Genomic DNA, 20,380 nt, shown 5'->3' on the forward strand with positions numbered 1-20,380 from the left:
AAAAACGAATCCTAACCTCGAAATCCCCACCAGAAAACGAAATGCTGAAGAACGGGTATGTGAAACCCGTGTTGGTGACAACGCTGCCGCCGTACATGTCGTCCTCGCCGGCGTACGCCCACTCGCCCGACTCGCATCGCAACACGCCCAGCGTACAGAGCAGGTTAGTCCGCTGGGGATTGTTGGCTGGGGATTATTTGCTGAGTGGGGATTAGTGTTGTTTGAGTTGGAAAATGTCTATTCCTACTAGTCTAATTTAATACTTTTTTAGAAACGTTAAAAACGATGATTTTTTATGAATTTTGTACGTCAAATAGCAGATTTATTTCTAGAAAATTAGCTAGAATAATTGGAAAATTAAGTAGATCATCTAATCTATGAATGAAAGTGTGATTTTTGTTGGATATATTATTGAAAAGTCGAAATAATTTATTTTTGACTGAGGAAATTATCTATTTAACTATTCTTCAATTCTCAAACACTTTTTCTCACATTTTAAACCTTCCCTTAACTTCCACAAAATTCCTTCCACCAAAATTTGCCAGATCGGTCCAGCCGTTCTCGAGTTTTAGCGAGACTAACGAATAGCAATATTTTTTTTATTATATACTAGCTGACCCGGCAAACTTCGTATCGCCTTAAACATTACTTTTTCACCTTTTAAACCTTCCTTGGACTTCCACAAATAATTCAGGACCAAAATTTGCCAAATCGGTCCAGCCGTTCTCGAGATTTAGCGAGAATTACGAACAGGAATAGATTTGTTTATTATAGATAGATAGACGTTTTTAAACTCAAATAACACTAAGACTTATTACCACAATTTTTTTATGATTTTTAATTTATTTTTTTCAGTTTTTTTTTCTTATTTTAATTCTTTTTTCTTTCTTCTTCCCTTAGGTACATGATTGATTTCTGAGTTTCTTTTTTTTTAATATAAATTCGGAAGATGAACTGAAAAATTTCGACACAAAAACATGAGAAAAAATTAGTATTATTTTATTATTTTTTCGTTTTTATTTTAATTATAATTTTAGTTTTAGTTTTACTTAATAGTCACATCCGAATTTTTTTAGTTTGTAATTTTATTTTTTAAGTCTTTTTTTTAATTCGAAATCCTTTTGACTTCTCGTTGCTTTTAAGGTTAAGTTTAAGCTAGAGTTAATATTGTGTTAAGCGTGATCCAAAATATTTTACTAATATAACTTAATTTTCATTTACAACTGAAATTTGGCAAAAGGCTCTACTCATACTTAGGTCAAGACCGATGTGAAATGCTTATAAACATATATCACTATAAGGGTAGAATTACTTGTGTATAAAAGATTGATTTTCCACCAGAGATGTGCTATGCTACGTTGCTGTGGATGCGTTTGGCTTCCACCAATCATATTCATTGGTACACATTGCTTAGCACTGGTGGAAACGGACTCAGCTAATGTATGTTTTTTATATGGAATGATGTGCACTATAGAAGGCTTCCATACTATCGAGTCACTCAGTTAATCTATGTTTTTTTTATATGGAAAGATGCGTGATGGTTTCCGTCCTATCGATATATCGCATCGATCGCACTATTGATAATCGAGCTGCGCTTCCTCGCACAGCTACATAGCAATACTATATACATAAATTAATTTTTTATGTTATCGGCTTACTCACGTACTGTTTTGACGAGGAACTCGACTAGTTTCAGTTAATTAATTTAGTATGTCTCACGAAAGTTACAATAAAACTATATACATAGTTTCACAGCTTAGCTATTACATTTTCGTAGCATAGCTACATAGCACATCTCTGGTGGAAAAGTGCCCTTCCCAGTCCACATATCAGTGGAAATCGCATAGTTTCACAGCTGAGCTATTACATCTTCGTAGCATAGCTACATAGCACATCTCTGGTGGAAAAGCGCTCCTATGCAGCCTTTACATATATGATTCTTTTCTAAACATTTCACACCGATCTTTACCTAAGTATTTATGAAACATATACTATATTTTTGCCTTAATCAATGATGATATACATTTCTTATATAGACTGATACTATTTCGAAATCTTTTCATTATATTTTATGTAATATAATCTCAATCGTTTTCTTTTTTTTACTCGATCACATATTTTGAAGTGGGATGAAATGCTTTGAGCGTCTAAGGTGATAATGGAATTGGAAGGAGTCTTATGGACTGCCCATGTTTTGAAGGGGAAATCATCCAATGACTTCTCTCGCCTTGGGTGAGGAGAGAGTGTCAGATGCTGGAGTAGGAACGAGATGGTTTTTAACCGACTTCATAAAAAGGAGGTTCTTAATCTTAACCGATTTTGATGCGGTTTTCAGTATAGTATTTTTCACACTTAGCAAGTTTTAGAGATATTAGCTAACTTAAAAAAATGAGAAATTTAAAGGCTGTTCCTTTTTTTATATTTTTTTAGTCAGTAAGAGTCTGACACTCCCTTTCCCCTCGCCCAAGGCGGGAGAAGTCATTGGATGATTCCCCCCGCAAAAGGCTCAAAACTTTTTAGCCCCCCTTATATACAATATTACCTATATACTATATATATTAAATAATATATAAACTCTCTTTTTTTAGCTGCGGCACAACCATACTTCAACTATAAGATGGATTTCATAAATTGATGTGTTAATTAAAAAAAACTCACAATCTATACAAGCGATTCTCGTCCTTATTCTCTATAGAATTGAGATGACGTTTTAAAGCAAATAAGTCGTATGTTTATAAGGGTGAAAATCGCTTGTGTATGTTGTATTTGATATAGTTTTACCGATACTACTTTACCGCGGCTTTGAAACGTCAAAATAGAATTGAAATATGAAAATTAAAAATCTATTCAGTCCCTTAGTTATATAATGGAAAAATGGTTTTTCGAAAATTTCTTAGTTTTAGCACGGAACCTAGAATTGTGCCCAGTATATGGCAAATAGGCTCACCCCTATTACATGGGACTTATAACATAAATTGTGAAATGTGGGTGTGCATTGGCATTATGTGCTGTAATGTGCACCTCTGTCTACCCCTTAGGCGATAAAAGGCGTGACGTTGCTTTTTTTAAAATGGATCCAAACTTATATAATAATTGGGGCAAAGTAAATAGAAGCATTTAAATATGAAATATGTAGCTAATAAAGTCATGTCCTTGCTTTCCCGATTTCCACTTAGCCTGTTTTAAAGTGGTATCGATGAAACTATACGACAATTTCTCTATTGTAAATTATATGTGTGTATGTATGTATGAATGTTGGTTAAATTAGATATTTGATTAATTGGTTATTATTGTAATTATTGGGTGAACATGATCATTATGATGAGATTTATTTATTTTTATTGTGTTTCGGGATTTTAATCTGGAGTTTAAATGAGATACAACTGCTAAGGAGTATAATATCTGAGGTTGCTTTACATCCAAGTCTTTGACTGTCAATAGAAAACTGTTGAAAGCAATTCTTCCGCTAACGTCGGTCACCGGTGTCCACCACGGCGTTCAATGTGTTAAAGTAATCGAAACGAGAGCGTATTCGGCACTCTGATTGGTTGGTTTATTGAAGCCGGCCAATCAGAGCGCCGAACGCGTTCGTTTTCGTTTAAACGTAAAGCAAACTCGTACTGACTGTCGTACATAGAGACATTTAATGATTACTTAAACTATTCCTTAATAACGATTTTGTATCGAAAACAATTGCTAAGGACTGGGTTAAGTAACCATTAAATGAATATGAGTACGGCAGTATTAAGTAGACTAAAGACTAATTTGTTTTTGAGATACCATCGGTATTTGGGCTTCATTCACATAACGCAAGCGTTGTTTCACGTCGGTTTTCTGTGAGGCCGTGGTATCACTCCGGTCGAGCCGGCCCAGCAGTGCCGAAGCATGGCTCTCCCACACTTCAATTATTTATGTTTTAGCTTCTTCTTCAGATTAAAATTTAAAATATAATAAAAATAATTAAAAAACGGCACAAAATTTACATCAGTATTATAAAAACAATCAAATAGTCTTCTTGCAACAGCATTTATTTTTAATTTATAATTGTAATTCTTAATTATAAGCTATGCTATGTCCTTAATCAGTATTCTTTTTTAAATTAAATTATAATCTTTAGTTTTTTTTTGTGGTAGTTTAAAATTTATAGAACTCTGGTTGATTTTGACATTGATATTTAAAAAAAAAGATCGACATATCAACAGCAGGTTTTTGACCAATTTTTTAAAAGAAAATGAGCTTCAACGGTATCAACGAATTTACAAAAAACAATTGGAAAATTTAGGTTTGGTTTAAAAAAAAATAGGGGTTTTTCGGCACTAATTTTTCTTTTTTTATATATAAAATATTGTACGAGTATTGTCGAATGATAAATGATATTTATTTTGCAAATAGGTTACAATGTAACTCTTTTACACGTCAATCTCTTAAATAACTAGATGAGGCCGGCATTTCCTATCGGACTACTCTGAGAAGAAATGCCGAAACAAACTCACTTCTATTTCAAATCAATTGTTTATTAAAATAAAATATATATTATTATGAAGTTATTTATAGTTAATTGTTCTTGTTAAAGTTTTTACAGATAAATTGGTGGTTTATTATAAAAGAAATATATATTATTATAAAATATTTATACATACTATGAAATATACAGTGTGGAGATCACTCATATGACTTAAATGAAACTACAAGTAGTACTCGTCTACAGAAGCATAATACAACTAAATATTTCAACGAAAACAGAAAATTAAACAATTAAATTTTCAAACAAAATAAATTATTATCAAGTATTAAATTCTGTGTGAACAGCTCCATGTACCTTGACCACAGAAGAGCTGTAATGTTGTAGGTTGTCTAGGAATGTTACGGACATGCGGCGCGGCTGTTATAATGCCGTATTTGTAAAGTGTTCAAATTAGCTCAAAGAGAATAATGCACTTTTTGACTTAACAGCCAAGATGATAACAAATATGTGGTTTAAATTAAGTCATATAGTTTTCTTCATACAGTATATTATAAAATATTTATACATAATATGAAATATACATTTATATATACTTATATTAGCTAAAAATTGTGCAATTTAAAATTGTATCTACTTATTATTCTGTGAACTGATTGTTGATTAAATGTTTTATTAGGAATTTTATCGAAAAAAGAAATAACCGAATTTCTATTGCGTTATTTATACAAACATGAAAAAAAAACATATCCAAAATTAATTATTATGTTTTTCGACTTACGTAACTGTTTGACGAGGAACTCGACTAGTTTCAAGTCATGCTAGAGGCTCATATTCATGAGCAGCATTCCACGACACACGACGCGGCGACTGTCGCGCTACTACTAACTTCATGCCTGTCTCCCATGGGGGTAGGCAGAGACAATGGACCGCCAATTGTTACGACTCTTACATACCTCTTTCACTTCATCAACAGTCATCAGTCTTTTCATGCATGCTCGTCGGTTAAAGGTACATACTTTTAATTTGGCCCTTCTTTAATATATCGCCAATCTAGTCGCTATATGTCCGTCTAGGGCGCCCTCTACCGAAAAACATAATAATTAATTTAGTATGTCTCTCGAAAGGTATAATATAAAACATATCCAAATTGAAAATTAAAAAAATCTATTTTTAATTTACTTTTTACGTATTTACAAATGTTAAAAAATAATCATGTCTATCTCAGGCCGTCCTTTGCTCTGTATTATTATTATTTTAATAATCTATCTATATTTTAATGTTTTTCATTAATTCTTGAAAAAAATACTAATAATGAAATGACTGAAGTTTCTTGATTCCTTACTTTTTTATTTATGAATTTGGTAATTTTTTTTTGTCAAGAAAATATACATTTGATGTTTTTTTTTTTTATATTTGAAGTTAATATTGACTTATAAATTAATTATAATGTAATAAAACTGAAAAACTATCTCCTTGGGGTCCATATATTGCATTTTATAAAATTTTCCTTCTTTTAAATTTAAAATAAGTTAAGATTTAGCTAATAATATAAAAAAAAGTAGTAAAAATATATATATATTTCTTTTTTATTACTTAATTCTCAAATTTTTAGTAGTTATAACAATTTTTTACTTAATCATACTTATTTTGATTGGTTCAAAATACTGCTCATGATGAAAGTAAAACTAAAAAAAGAACAAACTAAAACTAAAAAATAACAAAATTGTGATTAATATTCCTCGTATAGTATTTTTTTCTTTGTATAAATTCGGTGCTAATTTAAATTTTATTTTTAACTAAAAAAAATATATTTCTCTTATTTTTATTTTAGTTTTAGTTTTTAAATTTAAATTAAGTACAGTTTTTTAAACATGACATTGTTTTAAGTATTTTTTTTTATTATAAGTTTAGGTGTAAGACAGAAGACGGGCTTTTAAGCTATTTTTTAAAACACATTATATTTTACCGTAATTTAAAGTGTTTACTGCTTTTAAAAGTATCTGTCGTTCATTTTAAACTGGTAAAAGATAGTTAAAGGACAGGATATTAAAAAACACGTGTGGTTGACATTAACCGCCGTACTCAGAGTCATTTAATGGTTACTTAACCCAGTCCTTAGCAATTGTTTTCGATACAAAATCGTTACTAAGGAATAGTTTAAGTAATCATTAAATGTTTCTGATTGCAGCAGTAAGTGTCTTCTAGCTCTTATACGTCAGTATTGTATACAAGCCCACACCATCAACAGTCTTTAAGTGGTCACTGCTGACCAAAGCATCTTCTCACACGGTGAAGGTTTGATCATTAATAATCACGCTTGCTCAATGCGGGTTGGCGATTCCAAACTTGTAATTAGAAATTATAAGTCCAGGTTTCCTCACGATGTTTTCCTTCACCGTTTGTCAGTGGTGTCTAAATAATATAAGAAAGAGCTACATAATATATCAAGTTATACACAACCAGTTTACCATGGTCTGGCTTTTAATGATTTTTCTCACATTCAACGGTCAGTTTAAACTGGTTTAACATAGTTTAGTGAAGCCCTGTCTACAATACTGACATACAGAAAATTCATATGAAAATTTACCAAAGGCAAATCATGAACAAATATGTTACAAGACGTATGACAAGCTCAATAGAGTTGAATTTTGCACAAAAATGATGCTCAAATTTGTAGGTAATATTGCTCCGTATGTATTGTTAGATTTGATCACCTTTATTTTACTATGATGGTAACCGATTTTGAGCCAGAGGAATAGAAACTCTAATGCTTTGTGATAGTTCTTATAATTGCTTGGCATCCCATACACTACATAGGTTACTCAACCGTTTTAAAATGCGAGTGACAGTCCACTCCTACTATGGATTATGAGCTCATGGTAAATATCCCACCCACTCGCACGAAGCGCTTCGCTTCAAGCTTCCTTGTGCGAACTGCTAGGGAGTGGAACTCCTTGCTGGAGTATGTATTTCCTGATGGGTATAACCTGGGTGTCTTTAAAGCCCGAGTGAATAGGTTGCTTATGGGCAGACGTGCTCCATCGTAGGTCGCATCATCACTTACCATCAGGCGAGATAGCGGCCAAACGTCGACCCATCAAATGTAAAAGAAAAAAAATGTCTCCTCTACGGGTTGGAGATCGCAATATAAAAGGTTCACGTTTATCAGAGAGCGCTGTTGCACGGTCTCTGTCTAATGTATACTTTAAAGGTCAATTCATGTCGGGAAGCGAAAGAGAAGGCCAAGAAAATCAAAGGCCTATTTTATTTCCATCATGTCATGTTAGACAATAATATCTCTTATCATTACCTCACAAAATTCAAAATCGGTTGGCATCATTGTAATTAAAGTTGTTAAATCTACTGCTTATAATGGAGTTTTGCATACTATAATGTGTTTAGACTATGTCTGTTTGTAATAGAACGACGAACGAAAATTTAAAATGGCGTGCTTTTTCTTGTTTAGTATAGTAGAACCTCTTTAAGTTGTATAATCAGTACCCTTAGTACGAGTTTGCTTTACGTTTAAAGTAATCAAAACAAGAGTGATTGGTGGATTAATTTGTGCTGCCCAATCAGAGCGCCGAACGCACAGTCTTGTTCATACAAAATTAGTCTCTACACAATGTAAACATATGTGAGAAAAGTAATGTAAACGAGAGCACGTTCGGCGCTCTGATTGGTTGGTTTATTTGAGTCGGCCAATCAGAGTGCCGAACACGCTCTCGTTTCGATTACTTTAAACGTAAAACAAACTCTTACTAAGGGTACTGATTTCTTGTAAGACTTACAGAGGTTTTATTATATGTGAAGTATGTCGCTGTTTTTCGAAAAATAGAAATAACCAAATAAACGTCTAGGCTAGGAAAATATTGAATGTTGTATGTATAAGAAAATTAAATCGGTCAATTAACTGTAAAAAAAAAATTAAATAAAAATCTACCATCGTCGCGTCCGAAGGAATTTTTGATATATCTATTTTATGTTAAAAAATCAATTGGCCAAAATTTTTTGTGATGGTGATTAATAATTTTGTGTGATGGGGATTAATTTTGAAAAGTCCTTCGGATTAACGCGTCGGTGTTGCGTTTCCGATTGGTTGGTTGAATAGTTAATAAAATTAACGAATTTATGTGAATTATTATGATTATTATATTATTATTGTAATATTATCTTAAATGGATGTGACTATTATTTTTAGGTAGGCGTAATTTGATAGGAAAAATCTATGAAAAAAATCTCTTTGTCGACTCCACACGTAATGTACACAAAAACATCCCGATTTTTTAAAATATATTGAAAGTATACTCTTCAGTTAATTATTATGTTATCGGCTTACTCACGTAACTGTTTGATGAGGAACTCGGCAAGTTTGAAGCAATGCTAGAAGCTCATATTCATGAGCAGCATTCCGCGACACACGACGCGGCGATTGTCGCGCTGCTACTACAGTTACGCGAGTAAGCCGATAACATAATAATTAATTTAGTATGTCTCACGAAAGTTATAATACAATTACTATTCAATGTTCAATGTTTGTTATCTTTGATAATTTAAAACATGTATGATAGTTAAATGCTAATATAAGAAGCATTTTGGAACTAATAATAAAACAATTTATGTGTGGGGTTAGACAATAAACTTATTGGTCTATCAAAACTTCGAAAATTCGAATAAAATTGGCTCAAGACTTGAAACATTTTCACTGGACTGCCAAAAAGAAAGGTATTCATATCAACTAGTCAAAATTTTAAACGTCTTCAAGAAAAGAACGTTTAACAAAATTAGTTTTTAGTGCATTATAAAGGTAGGCAAGCGTCCACAGGCCTGCATCGTACGCAACGGATTTTAGTTTGTCTTGTATAGAAACTCATACAACTGCGTCCACTGATCCGCATCGTACGGACCGCTTATCGGCAAAGCCTACATGCGATGCGTACTGATGACATCATAATGCCGATGCCACGAATCCAAGTGTGGTGAGTGGCATCGGCAATCGAACATTGTCGATACAGTAGACGCAGTCTGCTAAATTTTTCCGTTTGATGCGATCTTTCCGATGCGTACGAAGCGGGCCTGTGGACGCTTACCTTTAAGCATTCTAATCGCTCAGTTTTCGAGGTAAGAAGTTTTGATACACCATAACTAACCAATTTTTATCTATACATGACAATTTACGATGTTGATCACGGTGTATGTATGTTTCGAATTGATGTATTTGTATCAATATATGTGATAAAATATTAAATATATGACTTTTCATTTTTGTTTGGAAAAAGTCTTTGAATGTACGTTTTTAAACGGACATGGTCACTAACACTATCATTAGAACTTAAGATGGGATATTTACCATGTTTATTTATGTCTAAGAGTGATATTTCGGCCCTGTTGCAAGCGCCATGATCACGGAGAGTTTCCGATATTTCGGCACTGTTGCAAGCGCCCGTTGGAAACTCATAGACATAAATAAACATGGTAAATATCCCGTCTTAAGTTCTAATGTTAGTATTTGAATAATCAAATATTTATTTTTAATGGTCCTTTGATGTGATTTGATCCTTATTACATTATTTTTGAAATTGAAATTTAATTTTCAAATGACTTTTTCTAAACGTTTAATACCCATCGCGAAAATGCAACACAGACGGTCGTGTTTTTCTTTATAAAACTTTTTTTTTGTTATTTTTTTAATGAAGTTTTTAAATTATTATTTTTTTGGATTTTTCGTCCTATCATACACTACAGCTGCGTCTTGTCTGTGCTGCCTTTTTGGCGTCGGTTGTAGGTTGTATTTTTTTTTAATTATTTTTTTTTACAACGACCGTCTTCACTATATTAACGTGTTGCATTTTCTTTTCTTTCCCGATTACCCTGTTTGGTGCGTCCGCTGGTCTTCGAAATTCGGCAAAAACTACCATTTCTTTTATTAAACACAACACAAAAATACTTAATAACCACTACACAAAATGGACGATAATCACCACCTCGCAAATTAATCACCACTACACAAATTGGACGATAATCACCACACAGCTACTTCAGTGCGGCTACACCGGCCCAAACTGATAGTTTCATGGATAGCGAACTGTTCGAGCAGATTCGAGCCTTCGAACCGGATGGAATGGATGAGTTTGACATCTACAGTAACATGAGCATGAAGTAAGGTAAGTGTACTGTGACATTTTTTTCACTAATCACCGCTACAAAAATAAAACTATTTTTCTAAAAAAAAAATTGTAGATATTTTGGTTTTTTCTATTAAGTTGTTGCTCTGTCGAGTGACTTTTGGAGTTGGGTTCGATTCCCAGAGAGATTGAAAAAAATATTTTTGAAATTTGAAAATATAAATTAAATATTTTGAGAGAATCCAAAATTTGGAGACTTGATTTTTAAGTGCAAATTATATAACATGTAACTTAAATCTAAAAAAAATATTTTTATTTTAATTATTAAGTTATCGCCTTACTCACGTAACTGTTTGACGAGGAACTCGACTAGTTTCAAGCCATGCTAGAGACTCATTCATGAGCAGCATTAACAGCTGCTACTAGCGACTCGATTTTCTTCTCTCGACGCTGTCAGTCATGGGTTCGAATCCCGGGTCGACACAAAAGGGTGTTATACACGCGCTCACTGTCTCACACTTCGATAACATAATAATTAATTTAGTATGTCTCACAAAAATTTTAATATTTAAATAAATTTTAATTAGTTTTTTTTCTTTTTTTAATGGTGCAAATAAACTGTTTTTCTTTCTTTCTTTCTTTCAAAAGTTTAATATAAAAAATATTTTTGTTATTTTACAGATGACAACAAATGAAACACGCGAAAAATTTTACCTTTTTTTAGTTTATAAGTAAACATAGATTTATAGACGAGTCAATTTGCTTAAATATATTATTATATTTTATTTTATAATTATATTATATTATACGAAAAATATTGTAATTGATTTATAATTTCTTTTTAATTTTCTCTTTCACATGTGCCATAGGAAATAGAAATGTGGGATTTTATTGAAATTTTTTAATTAAATATTAATGTTTTAATTTTTATTATTATTATTTTAAATTCTTTATTTTAGTGAAAGGGAGAGATTTTAAGAGATGGTTGTGGGAATAAGAGTACCTATTTGAGAGCTTTTTTTTAAAGGGGGGAAATCAACCAATGACTTCTCCCGCCTTGGGCGAGGCGAGAGGGAGTGTCAGACTCTTACTGACTAAAAACTACCCCGTTCCTTCTCCTGCTTTCGAGCCGGAGCCCCGGTAATCCCGCTAGGTAGTCCGCAGCTCCGGAACCTAATTGAGCCCTGATATGATTTATTAAATTCTTTACGGATCATATTCGATTTTATTTAACATGCTGAGAAACGTTAACTTCCCAACACTTATCTACTTATGCGCAGGTGCCATATGAAGGATAAAATTTAAAATTATATGTATATTATTCTACAAATGGCACCTTCGAAAAGTGCCTATAGGTGCCGTAAGTGGAATATATCAGGTGCCATTCGTTAGGTAGCCATTTTAACAGGTTACATAGGTGGCCAATGTGGAATACCTCTTCCTGGGTTTATGACACCCGCTACAAGAGCAGGGTTGGTGTGACAAATCTACTATGACCATCTCTTAAACTTTATCCCCCTTATAAATTGAGATTTAAAATATCAGTATGTTTAAAAATTCATTTATTATGTGCCTTTCTTTTTAAAGTTTAAATACAGTAATAGTTTTAATTTTTAAAAATACCTACCAATTAGTTTTAAATATTCTTTTTTTATTATTATTAGTTAAATGTTTTTTTCTATTAAATCATTATTTTAAATGTAGATTTTTTATTGAAATTTAATGTGTTGGGTGTAGAAATATATTACTTGAATTTTCAATCATATTCATTGGTACACATAGCTTTGCACTGGTGGAAACAGACTCAGCTAAGCTATGTTTTTTATATAGAAAGATGCGTGCTATGGATGGCTTCCTTACTATCGATACATCGTATACTCGAGCTGCGCATACCTCGCACAGCTACATAGCTTAGTATCAGTGGAAATGGTCACATAGTTTCACAGCTTAGCTATTACATCTTCGAAGCATAGCTACATAGCACATCTCTGGTGGAAAAGCAGACTCAATCTTTATTTTCTTACTTAAATAAAATTTGGTTTATAAGTTGTAAAATTCCAGTAAAATTTTTTACACCTTGAATACATATTATTATAATTAATTAAAATTGTATGTATGTGTGTAAATTCAGCATTTAAACAGACCACATGAAGGTAAGCGTCCACAGGCCGGCATCGTACGCATTCCGTATGACGTCATCGGTACGCATCGCATGTAGACATTGCCGATGATGCGGTCCGTACGATTCGGATCAGTGGACGCAGTTGTATGAGTTTCTATACAAGACAAACTAAAATCCGTTGCGTGCGATGCGGGCCTGTGGAAACCTTAAAGATTTATTTTCATTGATGACTATAAAAGAAAATTCTTTCACTAACCACCATTACTTTTACAAATGTGACGAATTGTGACAATGACGGGGAAGGGGGTCAAAAATCATGAAATTTGTGACGTAATTTTGTTCATCAATGACCCCCTATAATGTTAGTGCAATTTTATTTTTGACTTAACAAATGTATATGGTATAGGTAATAGGGATGATGACGGGATATGAAAATTAAATATCTATTTAGTCCGTCGATTAGGTAATGAAAAAATATTTGACACGTATTTTTTTTATTTTGTCATATAAGATAACAATACTTAGATAAAACGAATCAAAGTTTAGGAGTGGGAGCTAACTACGTCTGTTTTGAGTATAAAACGTACTCTTAAGTGACGTCACGCGATATTTCAAATCGATATATCTTCGAAAGTATTTGTTTCCGTAAGAAAATAAAAAATACGTGTGTAAAGTTTTAAAATAATCTACAAGACGGACATTGAAATAAAAATTAGTCATCTACCCTATTCTATTTTGTATCATTAGAACTTAAAACGGGATATTTACCAAGCCTATTCGTTTTTGTGAGTTTCCGATATTTTGTTCATCCGTGATCATGGCGCTTGCAACAGTGCCGAAATATCGGAAACTCGACATAAATAAACATGGTAAATATCCCGTTTTAAGTTCTAATGATAGTGTTAGTGACCATGTCAGTTTAAAAAATATTCTGTATTGACTCTTATTTTTTCTTGATTAAATTAAAAATATTGCATTTTATTTTGTCATTTCCTTTTTATGAGTTGCACAAAAATTAATTTCCATTCAACTTGTATTAAGATTGCTTTTTTTTAAAGAATTTGTATTCTTTTTCATTGGCCATATATTTTTTTATATGTAATTGGTAATTATAGAATTTATAGATGTTAAAATATATGTAATTGAACGTTTCGTATTAGTATTGTAAATACGTATATACGTTGCGAATGTTATATAGTAATGATAATTGTCAAAATATATTTTATCAGACCGATAGTTTGCGTCATTAAATAAAATAACGCCCCAGCCGTCGCGAGGTACACTCCGAATGTGCTTCTCATGCATGAGAGGCGGGTGTCTTCAACCTACGGGTCACTGACCACACGACCATACCACAGTAGTTTCACAACAAACATTTACCACGGTTTTTTTTTTTGAGAAGTAAAATCGTCCAATAACTTCTGACTAAAAACCACCCGGTTCCTACTCCTGCTTTTTGGAAACCTGCTAGGTAGTTCGCAGCTCTGGATCAGGCATCAGCCCTACTGGGCCCCATCTGTGATGGTCTGATGGCTCTTTGAAGCGCGCGCGGAACGCGACGCGCCACACGCACGGGTCTGTTTCTGTTCGTTGCTACTTCTACATACCTCTTTCGCTTCATCAACAGTCATCAGTCTTATCATGCATGCTCGTCGGTTAAAGGTACTTTTAATGTTGCCGTTTTTTAATGACAATTATCATTACTATATCAAACAGTGTTCTTTAAATGTATAAATTAAATGAGATAAGAAGCGCACGCTTTGTGTAATTAATTCATTTTTAAATGTATAGTTGTCTGTGTGTCGTCAATTTGTGATACGATGTGGCCTTACCCGACCCGAGATTAGAATATAGCGTATGTAGAGCGAAGTTTTCATGTTTTTCCTTGTATTGGCAATAGATTTGACCTTTTTTAGAAATAGATTTGCCCTTTTTGCAATAGAAATGCTACTTTTAGCAATAGAGTCACCCTTTGTTTCAATAGACTCGCCATTTCTTGCAATAGAAATGCAACTTTTGCAATAGATTGATGATTACAGCAATAGACTCGCCATTATAGGCAATAGACTCGCCATTATGGCAATACAATTGCCCTTTATTGCAATACAAATGCAACTATAGCAACAGATTGGCTATTATGGCAATAGACTCGCTATTGTAGCTATAAATTCGTTCTTTATAGCAATAGACTCCTTTCTTATATCAAAACTCCTGTTTTCTTTGGCAATATACTTGTTCTTACGCATTGTGCTCGCTCTTTATACAATTAGGTTTTTCTCTTTTAGCAATATACTTGTCTCCTTCAGCAATAGAATTGCCATTATAGCAATGAACTTGCCTCTTTTGCAATATATTCGCTATATGCAATGGATCTGCTAACAAAACTAGTCTTTATTACAAACGTACTTAATTATCCTTCTCGTTTTCGCTCTACATATTAGAAAGAGATAGAAATAGATGTTAGAGGTATAACTGTTATAGTTTATTGAATGTTAAATTTATTTCTTTATATACTTGTCCCTTTCTCTCTTAATAAGTATGAGAGAGCAAGCAATACTTGTTTGATTTTGGCAGTGAAACAGTGTTCTAATTTAACCACTAATGATTGTAGTTCCAAACCTCTCCACAGTTTCGATTTTTATTTAAGTAATAATTATACAAACTTTCGACGATAACAAAGTAAAATTATAGTAACTTTAGTTCCAAAATATGAGTACCTAGTTACTAGTCTTCTGATAACGCGGGCTCGCGCCTCGCTGCTATCTTACTGGGCTTTTTGCGTTTTTCTCAGTAGTAACACGGAGTCTGGAATTGTGCCCGGTATATGGCAATAATCTTACCACTTCTTACATGGGACTTATAACACAAATGGTGAAAAGTAGGTGTACATTGTATAGCGGCATTACGTGCCATAATGTGCACTTCTCAAAAAAATATTATTGTTTTTTTTTCTATAACGTTATACCTCTGAATCTTAGATATTCCACCCTTATTGTCCCACTGTGTGTTGTGCTATATTAGAATTAAAAAATAAAGAATTTTAATGTTATTATATGTATAGGAATACTCAAACAATTTTTAAATATAGCTAGGAGCGACACACGTACTTAGGTATCGTCATGAGTTAATGGTAACATGTAAACAGTGACGCGTGTAGTGTAGAGATTGTCCAGTCAACTGATGGTAGCGTGGACTGTCCAGGCGATACGTACTTAGGTATCGTCATGAGCTAATGGTAACATGTAAACAGTGACTCGTGTAGTGTAATCTATGTTTGAGTATTCTATTAATGTTGTCAATTTGAAGCCAGGTTTTGGAAAAAATGCAATTAATTCTTCACATGTCTATCATGTTGTCATATTTCAGTATTTTCAATCAAAAATCAATTCTATTTATAGCAAAATTAAGTTGATTTTTCAACAAACTTGTGCACTTAAGTTTTTTGGCCTAAAATCTTCTAGACTTGGCTTAATTTAAGCATTTATATGTAGTTTATATCGATGTGGATTATGGTGCTTAGAAATATATATAAAAAAATATATGTATGTATGTTTTTTTATAGTTAAGACGAAATGATAGGTAATCAATCAGTTTTGAGAACATCCTGTGTATTCAGTGTTTAAAAAAAAGTTTTTAAAGCAAGAAGTAAGTATAAAGAGGAGATGCCATAATGTGATTGTGCACTGTGACACAAACACGGCCCTGTCCAATGATATTATAAGTAAAAAGGTGTAGATAGGTTACAAGCGCTCAGTAAGCGCCACATTAAAATGTGGACAATTGGCAACGTGTTTGTAGTATGGGACGCTAGATGGGACATAGAGAGGAGTGCGGTTTGTAACGTCGCGCGCTCCCCGTAAAGTGTCACGCGTTATGTTAAAGGGACATCCAGTTATGACATCTCCTCTTTGTATTTACTTCATGATAAATACAGGCCTATTTTAAGAGGAAAAAAGTAGATTTCAAAAAGATTTTTGACTTAATATTCACTTTAAAACTAGTTCTTAACGAGAACGCCATCTAGCGACTAAGTTTGGTAAACACTGACACGTTAAAAATAAGCTTGTCTTTGCTATTTTAATTATGTAAAACGAAATTGTTATTATACCACCGATATATTAAAAAAAAAATGTTTAAACAAACTCTTCAGCTTTATATATTACTAGCGACCCGCCCCAGCTTCGCATGGGTGCAATGGTGATATATTACGCATGTATTATACATATAAACCTTCCTCTTGAATCACTCCATCTATTAAAACCGCATCAAAATCCGTTGCGTAGTTTTAAAGATTTAAGCATATATGTAGGGACATAGGGGCAGAGAAAGCGACCTTGTTTTATACTATGTAGTGACTAACTGGCCCAGCGAATTTCGTACCGCATCAAACACCTTTTAAACCTTCCCTGGACTTCTACAAATAATTCAAGACCAAAATTACCCAAATCGGTTCAGCCGTTCTCGAGTTTTAGCGAGACTAACGAACAGCAATTAATTTTTACATATATGTCGGTGGTATAATATATAATTTATAGTATATTATATATTATGTATAATTAATTAGGGCTTTACCGTTATATTTCACTGTAGAATCTATGTTTAGAACAAATATAATGATTGTTGAATATTTTTTGGTGTTTTATTTTAAACCCTCAATAGAAAAATCACACTTTTTGGGAATGAGGGTAATTGGGCCTTCGGTAACCTCACTAACAACGCTTGCGTTGCAAGCGTTGTTTCACATCGGTAAGTAAGAAAATTGAATAAAACAAAAGTAAAATTAAGACAAAATTAATTTATTTAATAAAAACACAACAATCTTTCATTTTACAGTACAAAAAAGAATAAAAATAAATCAATATGTATATAAGATAACACAAGCAATTCACAGATATGTAACAAAATATATCTAAATGACATTTGACAGATGTCAAAATTAGAAATGTCAGAAATGAAAATGTTATGTACGAAATTGACGTCATAATATCTTTGAAAGTTGTTTTATTTTAAATGAATTGATTGGATAGATACTTAAATTAATTTAGTAATGACTGAAAACACGATCGACTTTTTCGAAATCTATAGGTACTTTGAAACCATAGGAATCTACACTTTGGAACGAGCAACTAGAGGACTGACCGACAGACAGACATTTTAATATTTGCTTTGATGTTCAAAAGTGCTTTCCTGCTCTATTTAAAATAAATAATTTTAACTTTTACTTTAAAATAAGTAGGTAACGACTAGATTGTACTTTATAAAAAAAGAAACGATTTATCGACCTTTTACTAAATAAAACGAATTAGTTTTGACTAGGAATAAAATCAGACCCATTACTGGGCAGTCATATTGACTATTAGGCGATAATTAATGTGGCAGTTACGATTTAAAAAAATCAATTCAGTTTTTAGAAGATCTTTGCGAAAATGTAGAAAACAGGTGTTGTATGCAGTACCCTTAGTATGAGTTTCATCTCGAAACGAGAGCGCGTTCGGCGTTTTGATTGGTTGGTTTATTCGAACCAGCCAATCAGAACGCCGAACGCACTCTCGTTTCGATTACTTTAAACGTAAAGCAAACTCGTACTAAGGGTACAGGGCTCTTCCAACCTCGCGATATGTAGTCATTGGGGGAGGGCAGTAGACATAGGGGCTCATATACGCATGATGATGACGTCCAATATCCTATTTAGAACTCTATATCAATGTATTTAAGGATGAAATTGCTGGGGTATTTGCAGATGTTTCTTCTCAGCTGATGGGGTCATTGAACGGCAGCGCTGTAATAGAAAAACGTCCTTTAAAAATTTTCAGAGTTGTGTCATTAATTTTGGTTTAGCCTAACCATGTATAGTTTTGAGATTGAGAATAATTATTGAGATTTTGTTAGATTGAAATTGCGTTGACATTTTTTTATGGAATCGGGGGCTAACGAGCAGACAGGCTACCTGATTGTAAGTGATTTGACTATCGCCGCTCACGGGGTGTCCATGCAACACCAAAAGAGTAACAGGTGTGTTGCCGGACTTTTAAAAGGAATAGGTACGGCTCTGAAATAGCCCTGATATAAACAGTATGGAGATCGCTCATATAATTTAAATGAACCTAAAAGTAGTACTCGTCCACAGAAGCATAATACATGTAGGTACATATCTTGACCGCAACTGTAATGTTGTAGATTGTCTAGGAATGTTACGGACATGTAGCGCGGCTGTTACACTCGTAATGGCTTATTGGTAGAGTGTTCGAATTAGCTTGAAGAGAATAATGTACTTTTTAGCTTACCTACTGGGCCTATATTGCAAATTTTTCAAATATGTAGTTTAAATTAAGCCATAAGATGATTCTCTGTACCTACGATATATTATATAAATTATACATTGAGATTGGTTTCAAGAGTAAGCGCCCAGGGGCCTTAGTCTGCTATTACAATTGTGTCAGAATGATCGATCATTGAGCAGTGCAAGAGGGACGGAGCTATGTAGGTTGTATAGCTTTTGTATAGGTTGACCATTGTGACACAATTGTAATAGCAGACTAAGGCCCCTGGCTACAATATAGTGATCCCCATAAGCTACCACACGAAGATCCATGCAAAAAATCCGTTTTTATTTAAAAAAACAGCTCACCTCTCTATAATCAGCTTCACAGATAACCGGCGTCCTCATCTCAACTCGCTTCAACGGCGTCTCATCCATGTCGTGGACAAGTTTGTAAACCTCCGAGTGCTTCAAATGATCCAGAGACACGGGCGGCTTTTCGTATTTCATGAAGTTTATCCTGAATTATTGGGAAAATAATATTTTAGTATCTATTTTTGCAGTTATAGTGTGTCTACGAAACTGCTGTGGAGTGGGGGTAAAAAGGTAAGCGTTTATGGGCTCGCATCGTACGCATCGGACGAATACGATAAGATAAATAAGATTTATTGTACACCTTTCAAAAATTTAAACATAGATACACCACAGATGGGGTTCAGTAGGACAAATGCCTGATCCGGAGCTGAGGTCTACCTAGCGGGCTTACCGTGACTCCGACTCAAAAAACAGGAGTAGGTGGTGTTTTTAAGTCAGTAAGAGTCTGACACTCCCTCTCGCCTCGCCCAAGGCGGGAGCCGTCATTGGATGAGTTTTCCCTCTTAAAAAAAGGCATTGCTAATGATGCGGTCCGTACGATGCGGATCAGTGGACGCAGTTGTATGAGTTTCTATACAAGATAAACTAAAATCTGTTGCGTGCGATGCGGGCAGTGGACGCTAAAGAGCAATTTTAATAGTAAGGGAAAATGTGCATTTTATATTTTCAATTCTATTTTAAACAGTATTAGAGTTAAAAATTCTAAAACACTTAAATATTGGAGCAATTTTTGCATTATGTTTTCTAATTATGGTCTGCAATACAATATTTGTTACTCTGACATATATCCTACTAGCGACCCGCCCCAGCTTGGCATGGGTGCAATGGTGATATATTATGCATGTATTATACATATAAACCTTCCTCTTGAATCACTCTGTCTATTAAAAAAATCCGCATCAAAATCCGTTGCGTAGTTTTAAAGATTTAAGCGTACAAAGGGACATAGGGACAGAGAAAGCGACTTTGTTTTATACTACATATGTAGTGATGGAAAAAGACTAGACTAAAATTGCTTTACTCATTATTGAATT

At 33.4% G+C, this 20,380-nt stretch overlaps 2 protein-coding genes across 19 annotated transcripts in view; one reads left to right on the forward strand and one right to left on the reverse strand.

Annotated features, from left to right (window-relative positions):
* The window catches only part of LOC126910632 (signal transducer and activator of transcription 5B-like), a 52,738-nt gene extending 35,397 nt beyond the window's left edge, over positions 1–17,341 (forward strand). For 15 of the 18 annotated variants that reach the window (XM_050700692.1, XM_050700691.1, XM_050700690.1 and 12 more), the window contains 3 exons: positions 34–163; positions 10,499–10,629; positions 11,272–17,341. In XM_050700692.1, coding sequence (XP_050556649.1) covers positions 34–163; positions 10,499–10,628 — 260 coding nt within the window. In that variant the 3' untranslated portion in view covers position 10,629; positions 11,272–17,341. Of the gene's footprint in view, positions 1–33; positions 164–900; positions 959–2,588; positions 2,926–10,498; positions 10,630–11,271 lie in introns of those variants that run through there. The other 3 variants (XM_050700696.1, XM_050700697.1, XM_050700695.1) reach the window with 2 other exon arrangements.
* Positions 17,342–18,177: 836 nt separating this feature from the next.
* Positions 18,178–20,380, reverse strand: part of LOC126911794 (titin-like) — a 34,284-nt gene continuing 32,081 nt past the window's right edge. Inside the window, exons 14-15 of the mRNA XM_050700649.1 lie at positions 19,341–19,491; positions 18,178–18,491 (exon numbers count right to left, since the gene is read on the reverse strand). Of these exons, the coding sequence (XP_050556606.1) occupies positions 18,423–18,491; positions 19,341–19,491 (220 nt within the window). The 3' untranslated portion in view covers positions 18,178–18,422. The remainder of the gene's footprint in view (positions 18,492–19,340; positions 19,492–20,380) is intronic.

Source organism: Spodoptera frugiperda, chromosome 19 (assembly GCF_023101765.2).
Source record: "Spodoptera frugiperda isolate SF20-4 chromosome 19, AGI-APGP_CSIRO_Sfru_2.0, whole genome shotgun sequence".
Taxonomy (NCBI): domain Eukaryota; kingdom Metazoa; phylum Arthropoda; class Insecta; order Lepidoptera; family Noctuidae; genus Spodoptera; species Spodoptera frugiperda.